The following is a 22,811-nucleotide window of genomic DNA, read 5'->3' on the forward strand; positions in this document are numbered from 1 at the left end:
GAGATTTTGAGTAATAATTATGATAGTTATAAAAAAAATATGATTTAATAAATAATACATTTAACCATTTTACAGTCACTTGAGGTTAAGAACCGCTTTTTCAAAAGGGATGTAGTTGATATCATGATAATAACAGCACTGATAATATTGGATTGGAAGTTTATGTACAAAATGAAGTGATGAAATATATATGGCCACATGGCCTTCTGGACTCTACACTCTTACAAAAAAAGGAAAAACATTTTGGTTCACGGTAGAACTCTTTTGGGTTCCATGTAGAATCCTCGGTGTAAAAGGTTCTATATGGAACCCAAAGGGGTTCTTCCTGGAACCCAAAAGGGTTCTTCAAAGATGTATCCTATGGGGACAGCCGAAGAACCCTTTTAGGTTCTAGATAGCACCTTTTTTTCTAAGAGTGTAGTGTAATGAAGACATCATTGTTGAGTTTAAGGGAGTGGAGGGGGCGCTGGTGACATGGGGGGGGGGGGGGGGTCTTATTTAGTGTGTGAGGAGAATTCATATCACATCAGGAGAGCGAGAGAGAGCGAGAGAGTGAGAGAGAGAGAGAGAGAGAGAGAGAGAGAGAGAGAGAGAGAGTGAGAGAGAGAGAGAGAGAGAGAGAGAGAGAGAGCGAGAGAGAGAGAGAGAGAGAGAGAGAGAGAGAGAGAGAGAGAGAGAGAGAGAGAGAGAGAGAGAGAGAGAGAGGAGGAGAGAGAGAGAGAGAGAGAGAGAGAGAGAGGCTAATAGAGACATAAAGTAAGACAGAAGGAGAAAAAAAGACAGCCAGTGTGTGTCTGCTACTCTGTTTCTTTTCCCTGTGGGACCGGACCTCCCCCCTATCATAACCATGGCTGGGAGGGGAGCGACCGCAAACACATAATTGACCAGAAAAAACGATTAAGTCATCAACTAAAGCGCCCTTGCCCGCAGGGGGCTCAAACATGTACTTAACCCCATTCACCAATTACCCCGCACTGTGCCCTGCATCGCCACCCCTCCCAGACTATAAGAAAAGAAAGGGAAAGAAAAAAAGAGCGAGAGAGAGGGATATAGGGAGAGATGATAACTGCTGAGAAGGCCTGGCTATCTGATCTGTGTGGCTGCATGGATTCAATAGGATGTAAACCTATTGAAGGCCTAGTGGAGTTGGAGCTGTCTTCCGTTTCGCCTCGCTACTGAAAACACACTGTCCAAACAGCCAGACAGAGAGATAAGGACTTCAGGGCCCAGCACAGTCCCCAGCCTGAACCATCATACACACACACACACACACACACACACACACACACACACACACACACACACACACACACACACACACACACACACACACACACACACACACACACACACACACACACACACACACACACACACACACACACACACACTTCAAAACCCTTTACCTCATCCCTCAGCCCCCTAAAACATTCCACCCCCCTCCAGACCCCCCCTCTAAAATCCTTCCACCCCCCTATCCCCCTATCCTACCCTCCTCCCTCTGCTCTTTTTGTGATTTTGGGAGAATAGGAGACAAAACGTTACTAAATGCTGAGCGGCCAGTCGCTGGGGAGGGAGAACGGTTTTGACATGGAGATTAGGCTCTGGCTATTGTTCCAGAACACACACTCATCTGAGCCGGCCCGACACGCACACTCTCTCACACACACACACACATGGATAAGCGCAGGCTCACACACAGCCTCATCTGAGCTAGGCATGGGCTGGGACAGAGCAGAGGAGAGAGAGAGCAAAAGAGGGAGAGAGAAAGTGTGATAGAAGGGGAGAGAAAGTGATGGGGGGAGTAAAGGAGGGATCATGCTTTTCTGGAATGGTCTGTGGATGACATAATGGGGGGAGTTCTGAAAGAGTCTGCCTGACATTGTTTAGCATGGGGGGTGGGGGGCAGAGCGACGGGGCTTAAAGTGCAGGGTGAGCAGAAAAGCGGGGTGGGTTAGGGTTGGGAAGGGGGGCAGAGGGGGTTGAGCGGAACAGCGGGGTATGTTAGCATTGGGAGGGGGCGAGCAGAACAGTGGGGTGTGTTAGGGTTGGGGGGGCGGAGGGGGGTGAGCAGAACAGCGGGGCTGGACAATAAACCAGGGCAGCGTAGGAACGTGAGCTGTCAGCAAGCAAGGGTCATGACATCAGAGTGTCAAACAAACAAACTACTGACACTTACAAATACACACTGGGGCTATTCTTGTACACATACGTAGTCCCAAAAACACAGACAAGAACCAACGTCCACAACACATACTCTGAGATACACACACACACACACACATATGCAGATTCACTATCACAGATTAGTCAATATTCAGACACATCACTCTCTCTTGGTTGGGATGAGCAATACCTGTGCATGTGTGTGTGTGTGTGTGTGTGTATGTTTGAGTGATTGAGGGCTGCATACTGAGATTAAAGTCAGTGAAAGAGATGGCATCACTCACACTGGAGTCCTTTATTGTCACTCCAGCCTCTGACTTGTACATGTATCACTTTGGACAGAGATGGCTTCATTATACAGGCTAGACTTTATACCTCAACATCTATCTAACACTACGCATACTTATATCTACTGTATGGAATATCTACTATACAAGGATGAAATGTCGTTTAATCAGAACATACATGTATTCAGAGAAGGAGAGAGAAAGGGAGAGATGGGAGAGAGAGAGAGAGAGAGAGAGAGATGGGAGAGCGAGGGACAACATTTTAACAACATTTCTTTGTTGCTACAACAAATCAGGTCCCATTTTTGGTTCATTAAGTTGCTTGTGGGGGGACAAAGACCCCCTGGTATCAGCTAAGGACCAGAGTGTTCAGTGTTCCGTCAGTGTTCAGTCAGGGGAACTATTTCAAAGCAACACATCAACGGGACTCCTTAATCTGAGCTGGCAGGGGTCAGCCCAGAGAGACATGAGATGTCCATGGAGAAAGAGCCTGTTGGAGTATGTGTGTGTGTGTGTGTGCACGTGCGCGTGCACGTATGTGTGTGTAGCTGTGATTGGCTACACACACACTCGAGAGCCTGTGAAAGGACAACCTTAAAAGCTAACAACAGAGGAATGACACATACACCACCCTATAATGCAACCTGTACTGAACAAAAATATAAACGCAACATGCAACAATTTCAACGATTTTTACAGTTTATATCAGGATATCAGTCAATTGTAATACATTAATTAGGCCCTAATCTATGGATTTCATATGACTGTGCAGGGACGCAGCCAAGGGTGGGCCTTGGAGGGCATAGGCTCACCCACTTGGCAGCCAGGCCCACCCACTGGGGAGCCAGGACCAGCCAATCAGAATGAGTTTTTCCCCACAAAAGGGGGGAAAACAGACATAAATACTCCTCACCCTTTTATTGTCCCCAGCACAAGGTGCACCTGTGTAATAATCATGCTGTTTAATCCAATTTTTGATATGTCACACCTGTCAGGTGGATGGATTACAAATCTGCGTGCAAAATCTGAAATAAATCATATTTTTTGTGCATACAGAAAATGTATGTCATTTTTTATTTCAGCTCATGAAACATGGGACCAATACTTTACCTGCTGCGTTAATATTTTTGTTCAGTGTAGATCTACATAAAACCATAAACCTAGCAAACAAGGTCCTATTCCTTTTCTCAAAGACAACAGAGAAATACATGTCTTCATAATCTTATCCAGTAGTATTTTAGAGAGCTGCTGATAAAACGGTATTACATCATGTTCAGTCCCCATTCTGTATTATCAGTGACCATTTTAGTATATGACACCACAAAGACGACAGGCTGCAAGATCTCAGAGGAGAGAGACGCACCAACAAAGCGTCTCCTGCACATTGTGATGACAGAGACAGTACAGTCAAAGTCACCCAGCAGCTCTGCCCTGGACAGCCAGCCAGCCAGCCAGCCAGGGACACTGTGCTCTGCGTCCGTTCATCTCCCTGCCTGCCTGCCAAACAATGGCAAGGAGTGAGAATCCATACACATGACCTCAGACCACCAAGCTATTTGAAAAACAACAAGAGGAGCAGAAAGAGAAGCGGTCCGTCCCTCTCCACAGTCATCAGGGCTTTCTACTGCTTCCTGTTTTCACAGGGGTGAATTGTGGGAGATAATCTCTTGATGTCTATTGGCTGACTCTACACAAACTGGCCCTGGAAAGTGGCCCTTTGTTACAGCAGCGACTCAAATCCAGCGCCTGGCTTTTCGTAGCACACGGTGGCATGCCACACCATCAGCGGAAAAAAAAGAAAAGAAACGGAATGACATATAGAAAGGAAAAACCTCCTGACCTCATCCTCTCCACAGCACATGACTTGCGCAAATACTGAGGCCAGTGTGCCGAATACACACAAAGGCCACGGACAGGGACAGAGATAAAGAGATGGAGAGGAAGAGAGAGAGAGAGAGAGAGAGAGAGAGAGAGAGAGAGAGAGAGAGAGAGAGAGAGAGAGAGAGAGAGAGAGAGAGAGAGAGAGAGAGAGAGATTTTCACAACAACATCAGTTTGAGACGTCATGAGTACTGTTTAAATAACCTTGGTGCCTCGTTTGCTAATTCAGAGTATATATATATACCCCATATGAAAAAACAACATGGTAATTTACTGTCACTAAGACCACATCAACGTCATATTTCCTCAGGTGACGAATCACATAAAAAAACTGACACACGACAAGGTTATGTTTAGACCTGTCTGGCCTTGTCAAAACAGAGCAGCTGGTAATTGCCAATCAATAGGGATGGTTAACAGAACAGTGTCAAAACACACTAATTCATCTGTTGATCTGTCATGAAGTGAAAATATAGCGTGACCCTGGACTGTCGTTAGTCACAACAGCAACCATATTATGGTAAATCTACCACAACATTTACCAATCAGGAGTCAGAACGCCCTTCCACCATCCCCAGTTAACGAGCGCCAAGACTGCGCCGTGTCATGCCGTTGCCGGGACAACCCACTTCCCACGTTCTTTAGGTACTTCTAGTCGGACCTTATCAGTCAAGATCTTAATAGCTCTTAGAGCACGTTTGTCTCAGAAAGCCACTCTCCTTGCCGTGCATTAGCTAGTCATGCATAATTAGTCAGTGACTAGCAGCTCCCATTTCCATACATGGAGACCAGTGATAGTCAACACAAAGACACTACAATCTTAATCTCCTTCATTATTTGACCCTGTTGTTTACGTGTATGGTAACACCATTCAATTTGAGATACCTCCTCGTTAAAAGAATTTGTCAGAGAAGGATACTGATAAACAATGGGGGAAAATATGCTAACCTTGCCTAGTTAGCCTACCTGGGAGACACTATCATCCAGTCATACTGTGGCAGAATCTATCATCTAATCTCAGGGAGTGAAAGTGGCCTGGGTGCCCGCCTTGCCAGTGAGAGTTCCCCCCCACCCCTCATCACACCCACGAAACACACGTCATCACCCCTCCTAAAACTCGACAAGGGTGTGTGTTGAGGATTCACAGTGGTGTTGAGGATGCACAGTGGTGTTGAGGATGCACAGTGGTGTTGAGGATGCACAGTGGTGTTGAGGATGCACAGTGGTGTTGAGGATGCACAGTGGTGTTGAGGATGCACAGTGGTGTTGAGGATGCACAGTGGTGTTGAGGATGCACAGTGGTGTTGAGGATGCACAGTGGTGTTGAGGATGCACAGTGGTGTTGAGCTATTTTTTTAGGTGAGGGAGCAACAACAACAAAACATGGAAAGATGTCATCATTTCTTCAATCTAAGTTTGTACTGACAAAAGTAGCTAATTGAATTCTAGAATATGCATAAAATGCATCCTCCAATTGCAACGTCTGCCTACTCCCACACACATATTGTCTCAGGAACATAAAATACCAAGGCTACTTCATTTCAAAATAGGCCATCATCACTGTCAATCGTTAATGATAATTATTCATGTTTTACCAGTGAAACGTCCAAACGGCATCTCAATGCCAATCATTTGATTGATCTCAATCAGTTTCATGGGAACATTTAGATCGGTTTGAATTAATGTTTTGTGAGCGAATTAGAGCAGATGGTGTTAACAAACTATTAGCCTTTGTTGTATTTTGTTTCAATCAAAGCAGATAGCCTGCCTAGTGACGCGGCCTGCTGAGTTTTGGCGCATGATCATTTTTTGGGGACTATTCAGTTTTAGCTAACCATCCTAAAATGTCATTAGGAATGAGGAGGTGTTGTTGGTGTAACAGTAACGTTATAGGCCTACTATGCTATGCTCTTATATTCGGTTCTGTTATGTAAAATGCTAATGAGTCATTATGTGATCTTGCGAGACATTGATTAAGCTTTAATCTAGCTTTACTAAATGAGTAAACTTCTCACCATTGTGAGAAGTGATCATTTTCTATTTGTATCAGATCTTGATGACTGTTATTTTAAGCGATTGGATCCCTTTGTGGTGCTGAAAGGACAGCGCCAGGATCGTGCAACGATGTTAAAGAAGTTGAACCAACTTGTGGTGCGGAAGGATAGCTCTGCCATTCAGCCAGTTCAGGAACAAACAACAATCATTTGCACTAGGCCTATAGCCTAATAGGTCTAAGACTACATGGTATAGCTATTTGTAGGCTTTAGCCTAATAGGTCTAAGACTACATGGTATAGCTATTTGTAGGCTTTAGCCTAATAGGTCTAAGACTACATGGTATAGCTATTTGTAGGCTTTAGCCTAATAGGTCTAAGACTACATGGTTTAGCTATTTGTAGGCTTTAGCCTAATAGGTCTAAGACTACATGGTATAGCTATTTGTAGGCTTTAGCCTAATAGGTCTAAGACTACATGGTATAGCTATTTGTAGGCTATAGGCTAGAGCCTGTTTGTGAGGAGAGCTTTATTGCGACTAGGCATTGCGTTGTACTGTATAGCTTACATGCTGTATCAAGAATAAACTTTGATTAAATTAGCTTGAACACATGGTTACAATATACCCTATTACAGAATAAAACAAAACTGAGAGGTGAACTATCAATTCATAGAATGTATTTGCATAGATTAAACATGCTATCAAATAAATTGACCAAGTAGTGAGCATAAATCCTTACTAATTAGAATAGCAGGAAATTTGTTTTAAAACAGCCATAAAATCTTTATTTTGGTGTGGTGTATTCATGCATCTAAATAAACTAGAACCCAAATGCATTGTTACCTCCAACTTGGCCCAATTCACATTTCCACTTGCCCACCCTGACATACCAAGCTAGAACGGGCCCTGTGTCTCAACCAATAGCCAATATAGGCTAAATATCCAAAGCAGGGCTACAGCAACTTCCAGAGAGGGTCAGTCTCTTTGGGCTTTGCAGTGGCCTCTCTGGTTTGGGTGACCTCGGCAGAAAGGTGTCACTGTAACCAAGTGGTCACATATCGTCCTGGGTTCCACTGCGCAAGAAGGGCTCCATGGAGTTTTATGAACATGAAGGCAGACACACAGAGAATATGTTTGTTTTTTTACAAAGTGGTCAAGCCTCTGACGGGCCACCGCAGTAAACAAACATAGCCTACTTCATCATTCTCACCACCGCCAGAGAGAAGTCAGGGAAGAAACCACCATTCACCTCTAGGCTGCTCTACATATTTATTTGGTTTGTCATTCTATCGTTTTTCATAACATTTCTGTGGTAATTAAATATAATTAAAAAGTTATCAGTATAAACGGTCCAGAAATAGTTTTACCAGCTCTGTTTATTCTCAAAAGTGAGGGGGTGCCTCTCCTCCATGCTTAGGCAGCACTACACCCCTGCAAGTGTGTCACATGACCCTGGGGGTTGTGGTTAGTGATTGGTGACCATGGTGACAGAGAGCGGGCAGCTGGGAAAAAAGGGACCTTTATCTGCCCGATTTGAATAAGATGGCCGGGATTTGTCACAGTGTTTACCCTCCTTACGGTCAGAGAGGGACACAACGCAACAACAACAAAACCGATAGCAATCGGCCAGCATACAAGACAGCAACACAGCTATTGTGTTACAATGAGCCCATCCTTCTGCTTTGTTAGTTCACCTCCCTGGTCCAGTACTCTACCCCCACAGACCTCCCTGGTCCAGTACTCTACCCCCACAGACCTCCCTGGTCCTAAACTCTACCCCCACAGACCTCCCTGGTCCAGTACTCTACCCCCACAGACCTCCCTGGTCCAGTACTCTACCCCCACAGACCTCCCTGGTCCTAAACTCTACCCCCACAGATTCCCCTGGTACTGAACTCTACCCCCACAGACCTCCCTGGTCCAGTACTCTACCCCCACAGACCTCCCTGGTCCTAAACTCTACCCCCACAGACCTCCCTGTTCCTGAACTCTACCCCCACAGATTCCCCTGGTACTGAACTCTACCCCCACAGACCTCCCTGGTCCAGTACTCTACCCCCACAGACCTCCCTGGTCCTAAACTCTACCCCCACAGATTCCCCTGGTACTGAACTCTACCCCCACAGACCTCCCTGTTACTGAACTCCACCCCCACAGATTCCCCTGGTCCTAAACTCTACCACCACAGACATCCCTGGTCCTGAACTTTACACCCACAGATCCCCCTGGTCCTGAACTCTACCACCACAGACCTCCCTGGTCCTGAACTATACCACCACATACGTCCCTGGTCCTGAACTTTACACCCACAGATCCCCCTGGTCCTGAACTCTACCACCACAGACCTCCCTGGTCCTGAACTATACCACCACAGACATCCCTGGTCCTGAACTATACCACCACAGACATCCCTGGTCCTGAACTATACCACCACAGACATCCCTGGTCCTGAACTATACCACCACAGATTCCCCTGGTCGTGAACTCTACCACCACAGACCTCCCTGGTCCAGTACTCTACCACCACACACCTCCCTGGTCCTGAACTCTACCCACAGATCCCCCTGGTACTGAACTCTACCCCCACACACCTCCCTGGTCCAGTACTCTACCCCCACAGACCTCCCTGGTGCTGAACTCTACCACCACAGACATCCCTGGTCCTGAACTCTACCCACAGATCCCCCTGGTACTGAACTCTACCACCACAGACATCCCTGGTCCTGAACTCTACCACCACAGACATCCCTGGTCCTGAACTCTACCACCACAGACATCCCTGGTCCTGAACTCTACCACCACAGACATCCCTGGTCCTGAACTATACCACCACAGACATCCCTGGTCCTGAACTATACCCACAGATTCCCCTGGTCCTGAATAACACGGGAGGTTAGCATTCTTTGGTGGGTAGGATATTTATGCCTCTGTAACTTTCTGTAACTTTCTCACTCATCATTTTTCACGATTTATTCATGATTATCCGCAATCATGGTAGCATCCACATTAATGTATAAGTGTTCAGAAATCTATTATATTCTTACTTACAATAAAAGTGACTCCAAAATGACACAATACATTATTTACCATTAATTTCTATTGGGCACAAAATAATCTGAAACGCAACCAAAACAAACTGCAAATGCATCCAACAACTTTGTAAAGTCACAAGCTTGATGTAGTAATTGCAGCGTGCTAGGAATATGGGAGCAAATACTTAACTTATGATTACTTTAATACACAAATAAGTGATTTGTCCAAATACTTATGACACTATCAAATGGACGGACTAGATACATTTAGTGTTTTAATTTCTAAACGGTTAAATAGATATGTATGAAAATACCCTCAAATAAAAGGTGACATTCTGTACTGTCACCTCATATACAATATTTGATCTCACCTCATATACAATATCTGATTTCAAATCCAAAATGCTGGAGTATAGAACCAAATTAAAAGTTTTAGCTTCACTGTCCAAATAAATATGTACGGTAGTGTAGTATGGGAAAGGTCCTCATACAGTAGCAATGCAGCAAGACACACAAACTCCACCAAAACTCCATACACCATACACCATACACCATGCACCATACACCATACGCCATGCACCATACGCCATGCACCATGCACCATACACCATGCACCAAACGCCATGCACCATACGCCATGCACCATGCACCATACACCATACACCATGCACCAAACGCCATGCACCATACACCATGCACCATACGCCATGCACCAAAACCCTGCACACCGTGCTCCGTGCACCATGCACCATACACTATGCACCATACACTATACACCATGCACCATACGCCATTCGCCATGCACCAAAACCCTGCACACCGTGCACCATGCACCATACACCATGCACGTTAAAACAGACACTTCATATTAGTACAGCACTATTCTTGAAGAACAACTCAGGAGAAGTGAGAAGAATAACCGCTTCACTCATTTTCCTCTTTTAACTGTAGTCTGAGGTGAGAGTACAGGCAGAGAAATACAGGAAGAAAAGACCAGGCCTAGTGATCTGTCCTTCCAGTTGTCAGCGGTGGCAAGAACAGTCACTTCCGCTGGGAAGACAAAGGACGGACACACAGACGGCATTGAACACACCTGGACAGATCGGTAACTATGGTGACAACAATAGGTAGACAGAGGAGTGCCATCCCAAAGTATGTTTATACATCTACTGATGTACTACTTGTTTATGCTTGAGTGACAATTACTGCATGGATTGATAGGAACTAAGAACATAAGAATTTCGCTGCACCCGCAATAACAAATGCTAACTGTGTACGCGACCAATAACATTTGATTTGATTTGATTCGATGTTGAGCTTCAGGTAGCACCCGCTCTTAGGCACAGACCTAGGATCAGCTTACCCTCACGGAAATCTCCCCATAACCACTGGGTAAATAATTAAGGGTAGGATTTGGGGGAGGGTAATCTGATCCTGGATCAATGCCCAAATCCAACTTCTGCTTCAAGGAGCAACGTCTGGGGACAACATAATTCTACTCTTTTCCATGACGACAGAGGTGAAAATGTGAGAGGTGAAAGGTTGGGGTGTCTGGGTGTGGCTCACCTTGACGTCGGAGAAGAACATCTTAAGCATGTTGGAGCTGGGGTAGCGGGCGTAGAAGAACATGAGCTTGGCCTTCTTCAGGTGGTTGGGAGAGAGACCCTCCTGAATCTGAACATAGCTGCCGTCAAAGAAATGTACTCTTTTTGGAGGGAAAATAGTCATTAAAATGGCCGACCTAGCAAAGCATCTTAATGTGTAGTCATATAGCTATGGTACGCAACTTGACCTAGAACCCCTGCTATTTCAGTTGATGTTTTTTTAATATGTAATATATGTGTAATTAACATGCTTTTAACGTACAATAATTAATCACTTAATTGTTTTCCTTGAAGACTACATTAGATATAGGCCAAACTAATACATTTCACAATAATTATTTTAGGTTAGCAATAGCACTGGAGTAAGGTAGGGCCAATCTTAAATTAGTTGTTCGTTATTAGTGAGTGAAGCCAGGCCAAGCCATTTGCTTGAGATTAGCATCCTCTCTGTATCAGGTGTGAGCGTGTTACGGTAAATAAAATGCTGGCCAGCACCACAGCCGGTGCCTTTACATAAGGAGCTCATTTCACAGTCAAAGTAAGCAAACGCCTTTCCCTCTTCCCCATCATACCCCTCCAACCTCCACCCCAAAATAAAGCAGAAAAAAGGAGACATTTGCATATCACAGACAAAGAAAGCAGTTAACACTGGTTATGAGAGAGGAGCCTAATGGCTTGGCGATAAGATATGCCAACCAAAGACAGGAGCTACTGACATGATGTTGGCTTCATATTGATGTAAAAGCGAGGTCTAAAAGGGACAACCCTGTCTCTCTATAACAGAGCTGTAGACCTTATTTATTTAAAATACACACATCATAGATTTTGAAGACCAAGGTTTTCCAAGGGAAGTCTCAGGAGAAAAGAGGGTGTGGTGGTGGTTGAGGGGGGGCACCTTGAACGATAGAGCTGTTCCAACCTCAATTACACCCCCTCCTTTCCCTGCTCCTCCTCCAGCCTCCAGCCTCCCTAGTGCTGCCAAACGAGGAGGAGGAGGGAGGGAGGAGGAGGAGGGGGAGGGAGGAGGAGGAGAAGGAGGGAGGAGGAGGAGGAGAAGGATGAGGGTTGCCAAGGCAGTGAACCCAGCCAGCAATGGGCGCTGCGTCCCTGGAACACATCTGCGCTGCGGACTGGCCCAAACCATTTCCACGGTGAATTAACAGCCGTATAATTCAGCTGATATCAATCTGCGGTTAAGACATTGAAAGGAGATGAGGGGGGAGGGGCACAAATAAAACTCAGAGACGAATTAAAAAGGTCTCTCTCCTCAAGCAGAAGTAATCAGTAGTAACTATTATCTTTTGAAGCGCAAATGAAAGGGCTACTCTGTAAGTCTGTATGTAAGACGATGTTATACTACCGATTCATTGTGGATTGCACATTTATATAGCTATGGTTGCACCTTTTAATTAGATACTGTTTCTACACTCAATAATGGGGTGTCATGACAATCACTCAAGAATCATGCATTTGACAAGGAAGGTATGTGCTGGGAGATGGGAGTGCCCTTGACTTCAGGGTTACCCAGGGCCCCCCTTTAAAAACCAGGGACCGTGAACCAAGCTGGATCATGGATCAGGTCCTCCAGGCCTAGTATTGTCTGCTGGCTCAGGAAGAGGAAAGAGAGAGTGGGCTGTATGGAAGCCATCTATAGGCAGGGAGAGAGAGAGGGAAGGAGGGAGGGAAGAGGGCCTATGGGGAGAACCCTGGCAGGCTAGCCCGACTCCAACAGGCCTGGCCAAAAGAGCAGCACTCCACTCTCCACACCACACCATCTGCTTCAAGAGCGAGGGGTACAATGGCCCCTCAGAGAGTGAGAGAAAGAGAGAGAGAGAGAAGTGAGAGAGGGTGAGAGAGAGAGAGAGAGAGAGAGAGATAGAGAGAGAGAGAGAGGAGAGAGAGAGGAGAGGAGGAGAGAGAGCGAGAGAGAGAGAGAGAGAGAGAGAGAGAGAGAGAGAGAGAGAGAGAGAGAGAGAGAGAGAGAGAGAGAAAAGAGAGAGAGAGAAAAGAGAGAGAGAGAAAAGGGAGAGGAGAAAGAGACATTGGGCAGAGTGGGACAGGGCTGTTCTCTTCAAGTATGGCAAGGTGGATTTCAGCTGTCAGACTGATAAGACTGGGCTTTCCCAAAGAGACTACTACGCTCTCGCTTCTAAATACAAATGAATTCACAACTAAGGACAATCACAACATTACAAGAGATTACATTGATATATAACGAAATAAAGTATTTTTAAGTCGCATAGATCTACAGACACATGATTCTCTTGATGAATTTATTTCTCTCACAGCTTGCAAATGTAATAGTGATTGGACTTGGGGTGACACACAGCTATTATTTAGCCATGATGGTTTCCTTGTACCAGCTGGCCGAGTGTTATCTGAGCACATCTGACAAGACATCATCATTCACTACAGCACTTCCCCAAAACCCCAAAGTCATGAGAGGAAATAGATGCTTCACTTCCTCATTCCAGGTGTAAGGACAAGATACTCAGAGTCGGAGAACAAATGAGGAAATTGATGGCAGCCATCTGCTGCGCAACGGTGCAGAACGCCGGTGAACTTTAACGCACCCCAGAAAATGTCTGACAAGCTGTGCCATCTTTAGTTCTAGTACTACAATGACTTCTATCACTGCTATTGCATTAAGACTACCAACTGTCACTTTAGACAGTACGACTCACAGTCAAAGTCATAAAAAATAACATTTATTGTTAACTTCAAAAACTGGCGTGAACAATCAACTTCCAACCAGTGCTTTTCAAAGCCGTGAAATTAACCAAAGATGGGAAGAAAACAATGTGTAACACATGGCCGCGTTGTTCTAACTTTTCTTTCCATTAATGGGAGTACATCTGTTAATGCCCCAAAATAATTACCACCACAATAGAAGCAACAGCATCTGGATTATTTGGTTATTGTTTTAATTGTTTTATTCTCTTTCTCTCTACCTCTCTCTCTAACTCCCTCCCACGTCTGATTCTCTCTCTCTCTCTCTCTCTCTTCATCCCTCCATTGGGAGCGACAGAGCAGATGATTATAGATCTCTGGGAAGCGCTAACTCTTGGGTCAGAAGACAAGACAAGGTGCCGTAATGAAAGGCAAACAGCTCGCCGAAAACACCTGTTAACGTCCGCTTCAAAAGAAAAGACTGGGAGGGAGAGAAAAAGAAGGAGTATTTGGGTGCCAAGCAACAGCTGAAGGCCCCCCAGGCTGTTGACAGATCTTTATGAAACGGAGAAAAGAGAAAAGCAACGACGCCGATTGTTCCATTTTACAATGTGGGGATGATAAGAGACATGAGGAAACACAGGTGGCCATAAATACACATCTTTACTGAGTCCTCAGGCAAACCCTATCTCCTACACACACACACAAAGGCCGTGCCCTGAGGCGATCACAACACAGACACACATCAACACTAACATACAGTAGCTATACCCTAACATCAGTGTTAGACGCTTTCAGACAAGAAAAAAAAAGATGTACTCACGGTCAATTCTCACTAGTTGCTAGTCTGTTAAACCATAGATCACCATAGATGTACAGCATATAATCAGGGATGGAGATCACTCAAAATAAGTGCTATGGAAGCTTCATGAGTGAAAGGTGTATGTAAAGACAGGTCTATATAGGAGAAAGGGGCTAACTGAAGGGATTAGTTGAGGCTTTTAGGCTCCAGTCCCAGTAGGGTGAATGTGATCCTCCCATAGGGACGTTAGCTCTTTATTTGCAGGCCATGATTGGGGCACACAGGGGTAAACTATAGGAGTCACTATAGACAGCCGTTGTGCTCAACTTCAGCCTGCTATAGCTTTTGTCTCTTTCAGTCATGTGTCAAATCGGAATCAGGGCTAGAAATGTCATAGAGACATTATCTGACCAATGGTAAAGTGATATGTAGGTGACTAGAGTGCATTTAACCACTTTAAAGAGAGAAGGGGATATAATAATACAAAATACAGTAATTTTGGAGAGAACAGGAAAAGCAATAAGTTGGTGATTTAGCAATAATATGCAATAGTCATAACAATATCTGACAATATCTAAGATGAACAAGTACCCCATCTATAGCGTCTCTAACTCCCTCTCCTACTCACGTCCCGACCACCCTCCCTCCCTCAGTGTGGTGAAGGATACGGTGCTGCCTGAGTATGGTGAGATGTCATTCATGTCGCTCATGTCTCCACACTCTGACTTGATGAGGGACAGGGAGAGCCCCTCTGCGGTGCTCCCGGGGTGGCTGGGAGAGAGCGACCTGTGGTGGTGCCCCATGTGATGCACTGAAGACATCTTGGTGCGCAGGCTGGTGGTCTCCCTGGACAGGTCCATGGAGTCTGGGGAGGAGCGGTCCTTCCCTGGGTATCCCCCAGAGGGTGGACCCAGGGGGCTCGGGAAGGGGTAGCCCATGAGAGGCAGGGGGAAGGGGTGGCGGAAAGACGGGGGGCTGAATCCCATGGAGGCAGAGAGGGAGGAGGGGTGCAGGGAAGGGTGGTGGTGGCCCCCGTGGGCGCCCACAGCTGAGGACTGGTGATGGTGTTCTGTCGGAGTCTTCCTCACCACTAGGGGCAGCGCCTCTGTCTGGTCGTTGGCGCCAGGCATGGGCATGCCACCGAACGAGTCCAGGGGGTTGGGAATGATGACGTCACCAAAGCACTGCAGACGCTGGTTGGCTGTGTGGAAGTTGGGGCCCTCACCGTTGACCCCGAACCTCTCTGGGGGCATGGGGAGGGGCGAGAAGACCTGGGGGGGTGCAGGGCGCGGGGGCTTGGCGAACACCTTGACCACTGTGTCCACCACCTGGTTCATGGCTGAGTTGAGCTCCTGTTTCAGCGTCTCAGCAAGCTGCTTGCCCTCCGCATGGTGCATGGAGGAGGAAGGACCCTGACCAGGACCTTTCCCCCGGACCAGCCCCTCTCTTCTGGGCTTGTTACCCTCCGCCAGCAGGGCCTGCTCCTGGAGCAATGCCCTGGCCCGGTCCAGGAAGTGTCCTGGGTCCAGGTCTGACATCTCGTTGTCGGAGCGGTCTGCCCGGTCATCTCCCCCGGCATCGGACCTCCCGGCGCTGTCCTCAGACATGTTGCCCAGGTCGTGGGCCAGGTCGTGCTCAGAATCGTCGGTGGAATCATAGATCTGGAAGAACTTCTCCTGCAGCTGGCGCAGCTGCTTCTGCATGTCCTCCAGCTGCAACTTCAGCTGCCTGCGCTCCTCCTGCTTTTGCTCTTTACGCTGGCACACCAGCTGGGTGAAGCTCTGCTGCTGCTGCTGGGGAAGGCGCTGCTTCCTCTTGTTCTCCCGGCTGCACACCTCTCCCCTGGGGCTAGGCGGCTGTGGGGGGCAGTCCATCTCCATCTCCCTGTCCCCGTCCATCTCTCGCTCCCTCTCCCGTTCACGTTGTTCCCGTTCACGGTCCCGCTCTCCGAGATGGCGTGCAGGCACCACCACGCTGGGCGAGTGGCTCATGCCTCGGATGATGTTCTCCACGCGGGCGCGCTTGGCCCGCAGGTGCTCATCGTTGAGGCGCTCTAAGTCAAAGGCGCCCAGAGCCGAGGGGCGGCCGAAGGGGGAGAGGCACTCTTGGGGGCTGTCCTGAGACGAGTTACTGCAGGCGTCCTCCTGGGGGGCTTCGGAACCCCCACTTGAGAGGCCCGACCCGGGGAACCCCCCGTCTCTTCTCTCTCCTCTCTCCCCCCTCTCCCCTCTCTCCACTCTCTCTCCTCCTCCTCCATTCTTGGCCATGTTGCTCTTGAGGAGCTGGGAGATGATGGTGGCACCAGGGAAGGGCATCATGGCGTCTTCGTACGAGTTGGCTCTCTTGAGGAGCTTCCGGAGCACGTTGGACTTGGAGTCGCTGTCGGTTGCTGTGACGACCCCAGTGGGGCCGTGTGGCTGCACCATGGAGCAGTCCGTGGAGTCTGCGTCGGAGCCGTGGTGGTGGGAATTGAGAGAGTTCATGGCACTGAAGATGGCTGCTTTGGCGCAGGCGATGTCGGCGCTGGTTGTAGCTGCTGCTGTGTTGGCGGCGGTGCTGCCCACTGTCCTCTTCACACCAATGTCCACACGTCTTCTCTTGGTCTGTCTGCTCAGGAGGGAGTCGCTGTCATGGTCCGGCATCACGGGCTGCTGCTATTGGGCCATATCCCACAAAGCCACTCCTCTAGGACCGCTGCTGAATGACACCTGGCAGCAAGAAAACAGAAAGGAAACATGTATTGATTCATTGAAGGGGATGGATCATTTACTTTAAAATGTCACTATATTGTCTGATATCAAAACTTGACATTAAATATATTTTCTAATAAAAAATAAATAAAGTCCTAATATTCCTACTACCAAAGAATGTTAGAAATAATTGAATAGCAGTGCTCCAGAGAGTAACATCACTCCACTGTATAAAAATGTACCAGCGATACGGTTTTATCTCAAGACTAGATGCCAATACCTGAGGACAGGCAGCATCGACTGTCGACTACATGATTCCATTTAGACAACATAACTAATGACTGTAGGGAGAAGAGAGAGCAGAAGGCAGGAGTGATGGGGTCAGAACTAGGCCTTGTCTTTGCATTCCAGGGCAAAGTCCTAACAAATGGCACCCTATTCCCTACTTTTCATCAGGGCCCATAGGGCTCTAGTCAAAAGTAGTGCACTATACCGGGCATAAAGTGCCATTTCAGACGCAGCCTACATTTTCCCCTGTCTGTCCCCTGTTTCACGCTGCCTGCCTGTGTAACACTGAACCAGTTCCCACGCAACAAAAAGCTGCATAACATTATGATAATTATTTAAGTACTTGTCCTCATTTCCATGTTTGTGTGCTTCAAGCCGGTGCAGAAAACCATTAAGTCATAGACTAAAGAGAAAGGCTGAGGTTGGATTGAATGCCATAAAGACACAGTAAACTGTTGCAGTCTTAATTATAATCTCCTCTCCTAAAGTCATCACTACGTCATTTACATTTTAGGCTACATTTTATTACTTTAGATTAGAAGACGCTCATATCCAAAGCAATTCATTAAGTGTATGTAGTACAATAACTATATTCACCCAAACCACATATCACCCCTATTGCAAGTATTGTAGTACTTTTATCATAATGTGCCATAAACATAAAGCCTATTTCCAGAGCGCTTCTTAAATTGCACCCTGATCGAATCCACACACTCGCACTGTTAGCTATTCTGGAGGGGAGCTTCTTCCAGCCAAATGAATCAGAATATCACAATCTTAAATTAAACAATAATAGAAAAACGACATAAATACAGATAAATAAGCTTATTGATTTTGTGCCAGTAGGGGCTCACTTCTATGGCTTTTTGCTTGTCTTTTCATCTAGCAAAGCTGGTTAATTCTGCTCTAATGAACGGGTCACATGGGTCAACTCTGCCAAGGAGCAACTTAAAGCGCTCTAACAAAAACCTAATGCCTTTATGAAAGGAAACATTTTGTCGCAATCCAGACAGCATCAGTACTGCTATGTAAGCATCGGCTGACAGCTACGCATGCAGTCTTTTGTCAGTGGTATGGGACTTTTATTCAGTGTATTTACAGAATGAATTAACATTCACTTTCAATAGAGAATTTAAAAAAACTTTTATATGAAATTTGAGAATTATTTTATGATATTATTTCACATTGCTCATCTCAAATATTGAGTACCTGTATAGACAATATCGTGCAAGATAACCAGACTGCATCCTGGAGAGTCCTTTTTCTCAAACCCGGATCCTATCAGGAACACTACTAAAGTAATTATTAAGTGAAACAGCAGGGAGACAATCTAATAGGAAATCTATATTAATAACATACGTATCGGGTGAATCGGGTGTTCGAAGGTTGTGTGATCTCTTACTAGAGAACATTCATTCAAATCTATACATTAAAATCTGTCAAATACTATTTCAGATTTTAGTACAAATACAATCAAATTGACAATGCAAATATACTGTCACTTATCAGATGAGATGTCAAGACATCTTTTGAGAGACAAAGTCATTTTTTAAAACAAATATTTATATCTTCTTAAACCAATCAGATATGGATATTGAAAATGGGGCCACAGGAAAAATGTGACTGTCTGACCATCCCATCTATAAAGTAACCCATTCTTTATCGTCACTTGGGACTCTACGAATCACCTATAGTATATGACAATTTCATATATACCATACTAACTTAACCATGCATAACAAGCATCACTTTCTTTTCTAATGCACACATACACACACAAGCACACACACGCACGGACACACACGCACGCACGCGCGCGCACACACACACACTACTTAAAATATAAACTTTTTGAGATAGTCTTATTACTGTGTTGTTAAGCAATAAAAGGAAAACAAGCAGTAAGATGGAGTAACTTATGTTGAAATACAAAAATATATAAAACTAGCACATTATTGCTGAAGCTCAAGGAAAAAGAAACAAGGTTGGGAAAGCTTGACATATTTTGTGGCAAAACAAAAGGAAATATATTACACAGACTAAGCAAATTTTGGTCTATAATAAAACGATGTCTTTGTCTGACTCTGATAAATGGCTCTGGCTCAACTCTCTCTAACCATCCATCTCCATAAGTGCAAACAAGGGTGATATATATCCAAGAAAACCTTGACTTAAGCGCCACAAGACCTTAACAATGGGCTATGTCGTTATCGCTCAAAATAGAGCCACCAGCACCTGTCTTTTCCGACGGCGCACCTGTCCCCCATTGCCCATGCGCAGTCTATCACTTGGAAGACCTTTCAACAATTTCAAGGAAATATGACCGCAGTTGAACAATGAGCTATGCTCGTCTCTCGAGCCCTTTTAACTCCCCCTCGCTCCTTTTCCCAGGATCTTTCAAACTCTGAGAGAGTGAGAACGCGGCACCGTGAAGGACAAAACTAAACTAAAAGAAAAGTTCATAGCCCCTTTGGATTTGTAATAGAGCATAGTAACCTATTCAAGCAAGTCTAGGACTGAAAATTCTAAATATGACAACAATAAGGCCTGCTAGACTTTAGGCACAAAAATGGTGAGAGCGGGGTGACGGAGTTGTGCGCCCCTGTGCCAAATAGCCCTGTTGTCTCCATAGTGTACACTTCGGACGTTTTTGGCACTACCATAAACTCTATCAGCGAGCGCACTACAATAAACTATACCAGGGAAACAGTACATGCAACTATTAGACTGAAACATGCATATAGGCTACAATTCAAAGAGTAGATCACATCTAGCCTATCTGATATGTTATATTTCAGATATTAAAAACGATAAAGCTTGTTTACATCGAAACGACACATACGTTCCTACTAAATAACACTGGACGAATAAGAATAGACATGAAATAAAAACGTTTATCGGAACAAAGACCATATGCCAACGAAAAGGACTGGTGTAGCCGACACAGATGAAAAGATTACAGACGTCAGTCTTCGATCAAATCAAACCAACTCAGACAGCCTTGAACGTCTTTATATGCCAAAAAAACATTTATTTAAAACTGACCAAACTTTAAAAGACAGTAACTTACTTTTAAAAGTTAGAAATTATCTGTCTGCCAGCGATTTAGAAGGATAAATTCATCCACACATCATCTTCATAAAAATTACGCATCTTTGTCACACTTTAAGTGAAAGAAAAACAATTCAGTCAAATAATATCGTAAAGGTAACGTTGTCTTTCATCAGAATATATTCCGCTGTTTATCATTTTGATTTGTTTAGTTTTTTTCCGCCCACCGAGCGCACGCGACGCAAAAGAACAAGAGGGAGGTATCTGAGGACAAGGTTACTTACCCCGCAGATGAAGAGAAAAGCGAGCTCCTTTTACTGCTGAAAGTGAATATGGAGTCTTCCCCCAGGAGACGGTGAATATTATAATTGCTCGGGGAAGGAAAAGCAAGAGTAAAGTGAGTGATAAGCGTGCGCGTAGAACAGAAAAAAAGACACAAAATAGCTATTTTCCGCCGCTCTCCTCTATCCTCTCCTCTCGAGACTGAAAGACTGTGGCGGTGATGTCGTAGCAGCTGGTGTGAGTGTGTGTCTCCGAGGCGCACGCGATGCAGAGCTTTGATGCTCGAGCTCTCCTCCACCAACAAGATTCACTTTAAGACACAGCTGAAGGAAACAGGAAGACGGCGCGTCATAAGCTTGGTGATGTAACGGTTCGTACCTACCAATAAGAACTGTCCATCGGGTCCGGGAGGAGTACAACGCACTAAACTTGACCGAGGAATGGGACTCCGACAGGCAAAAAAAACTCTTACTTATCACTTTCTTTACAAATCAGTGAGTGAATATGTAAGAAAATATCATTTTGAAGTGGCTTCTCGTTTTGTGATTCTGTCAATAATGTTTTGCATAAACATTCATGTTATGCACATATTGTTGGGCACATATGATAATGGTTCATATTTTAAGACACTGAATTAAGATTTTATGTCACGAGAACGTGTTTATGTCATTTGAACTAATGTAAAACAGTATCCATTAAAACACACATTTCGCACTCATTTTACGCAACAACTTTTCATTTAGATTTTTCCCCCAAGTTTGCCATTCAATAAGAGATTCCATTGTCATATCTCAATTGGGCTTATTGAGTTTGTATGGCTGTTTTGTGCAACATTGTGCTTGTAACAACGATAAGATATGAACATTGGCGTGTTATTTGTAGGCTATTCTGTATTGGATACGTGCGTCTCCAGGGGCCAGGGGTTTAATATGGCATCGGGCGCGGGGGCTCAGAAAGGCATGGTGTCGATATATCACTACCCTCGTTTGATTTACCGACCACAGAGCAACATGCTAAGGCTTGACTACATTATATCATGGAATGTCAAACCGTGTGTGATTATTAGCTTATTGCCTGATAACACGGGCTGGAGCCATCTCAAATGCGAGTTTGTGTTAGGTCTAACTTTTATTTAATTCACAGGTCACAGAGTGAGACTCATTTAAACAAAATTCCATCTCTCTTTTTCACTGCATATTATTACTATATTTATAACTAAGCAAATATCAGTCTGTGTCGTTATATGCATTGAAATGATCAATTTAGATGTTAAATTATAATCCTCACATTTCATGTTTTATATTTGATATTCAGGCAAGTAGCCTATAGGCGTTTAGTTTGCAAAGATTTGACTATGCCCTTTGGAATTCTTAGCCTTACTTTTTCTCTTCTGCATATTTTAACTCGAGACACCTGTAACAACTAATCAGCACATAATCAATTGAATAGACATGTTATTCACTTCGAAATATTTTAGATTAATAGCCTATATTTCAGTGTACAATTTTCACGCATGTTTGTAGTAGATATTTGAACCGGTGTTCTGTAAAACACTGTCGTTAGCCCTAGTTCCGTACGTGTTCAATAATTATAATTATACGATTCCTCCCTAAATTTAATATATATATATATATATATATATATATATAGTACACAAAATGTGTGAATAGAATCAGGCCCTTGTTTAATTTGATACACGATTTCTAATGTTATTGAGTCGTATGTTAGAACATTTTTCAGCAGGCTCCTCATTATGCATAATATTTTGTGTAGGAAGAACATCCATGACCGTCACTCTGCAACATTAACGGAAAATGGACGTTATAGACTACTACATTATACTCTACTCCGACTGTTACATGCACTGACATCACTCTTAATACGATTTCATAGGAATCAGGAATGTGGTTAGCGTCAATGTGCAGGCCTATATAGGCTACATGTAGCCTATGTCGCCTGAATTTCTATTTCTAGAGGAGTTTTAAACATAGCATAAGTGTAAATTATTATTATTATTATTAGTAGTAGTAGTAGTAGTAGTATTTGTAGTATGTTGTCCTAATG

At 44.9% G+C, this 22,811-nt stretch overlaps 1 protein-coding gene across 4 annotated transcripts in view; it reads right to left on the reverse strand.

Moving 5' to 3' along the window:
* The window catches only part of LOC129825241 (prospero homeobox protein 1-like), a 45,224-nt gene extending 24,034 nt beyond the window's left edge, over positions 1-21,190 (reverse strand). Inside the window, exons 1-4 of one of the 4 annotated variants that reach the window (XM_055885162.1) lie at positions 20,750-21,190; positions 15,105-17,144; positions 10,927-11,034; positions 8,485-10,410 (exon numbers count right to left, since the gene is read on the reverse strand). In XM_055885162.1, coding sequence (XP_055741137.1) covers positions 10,402-10,410; positions 10,927-11,034; positions 15,105-17,078 — 2,091 coding nt within the window. In that variant the 5' untranslated portion in view covers positions 17,079-17,144; positions 20,750-21,190 and the 3' untranslated portion in view covers positions 8,485-10,401. Of the gene's footprint in view, positions 1-8,484; positions 10,411-10,926; positions 11,035-15,104; positions 17,145-18,623; positions 18,921-20,484; positions 20,582-20,749 lie in introns of those variants that run through there. The other 3 variants (XM_055885163.1, XM_055885164.1, XM_055885165.1) reach the window with 3 other exon arrangements.
* Positions 21,191-22,811: the final 1,621 nt, after the last annotated feature.

This window comes from Salvelinus fontinalis, chromosome 27 (genome assembly GCF_029448725.1).
Source record: "Salvelinus fontinalis isolate EN_2023a chromosome 27, ASM2944872v1, whole genome shotgun sequence".
NCBI classification, from domain to species: domain Eukaryota; kingdom Metazoa; phylum Chordata; class Actinopteri; order Salmoniformes; family Salmonidae; genus Salvelinus; species Salvelinus fontinalis.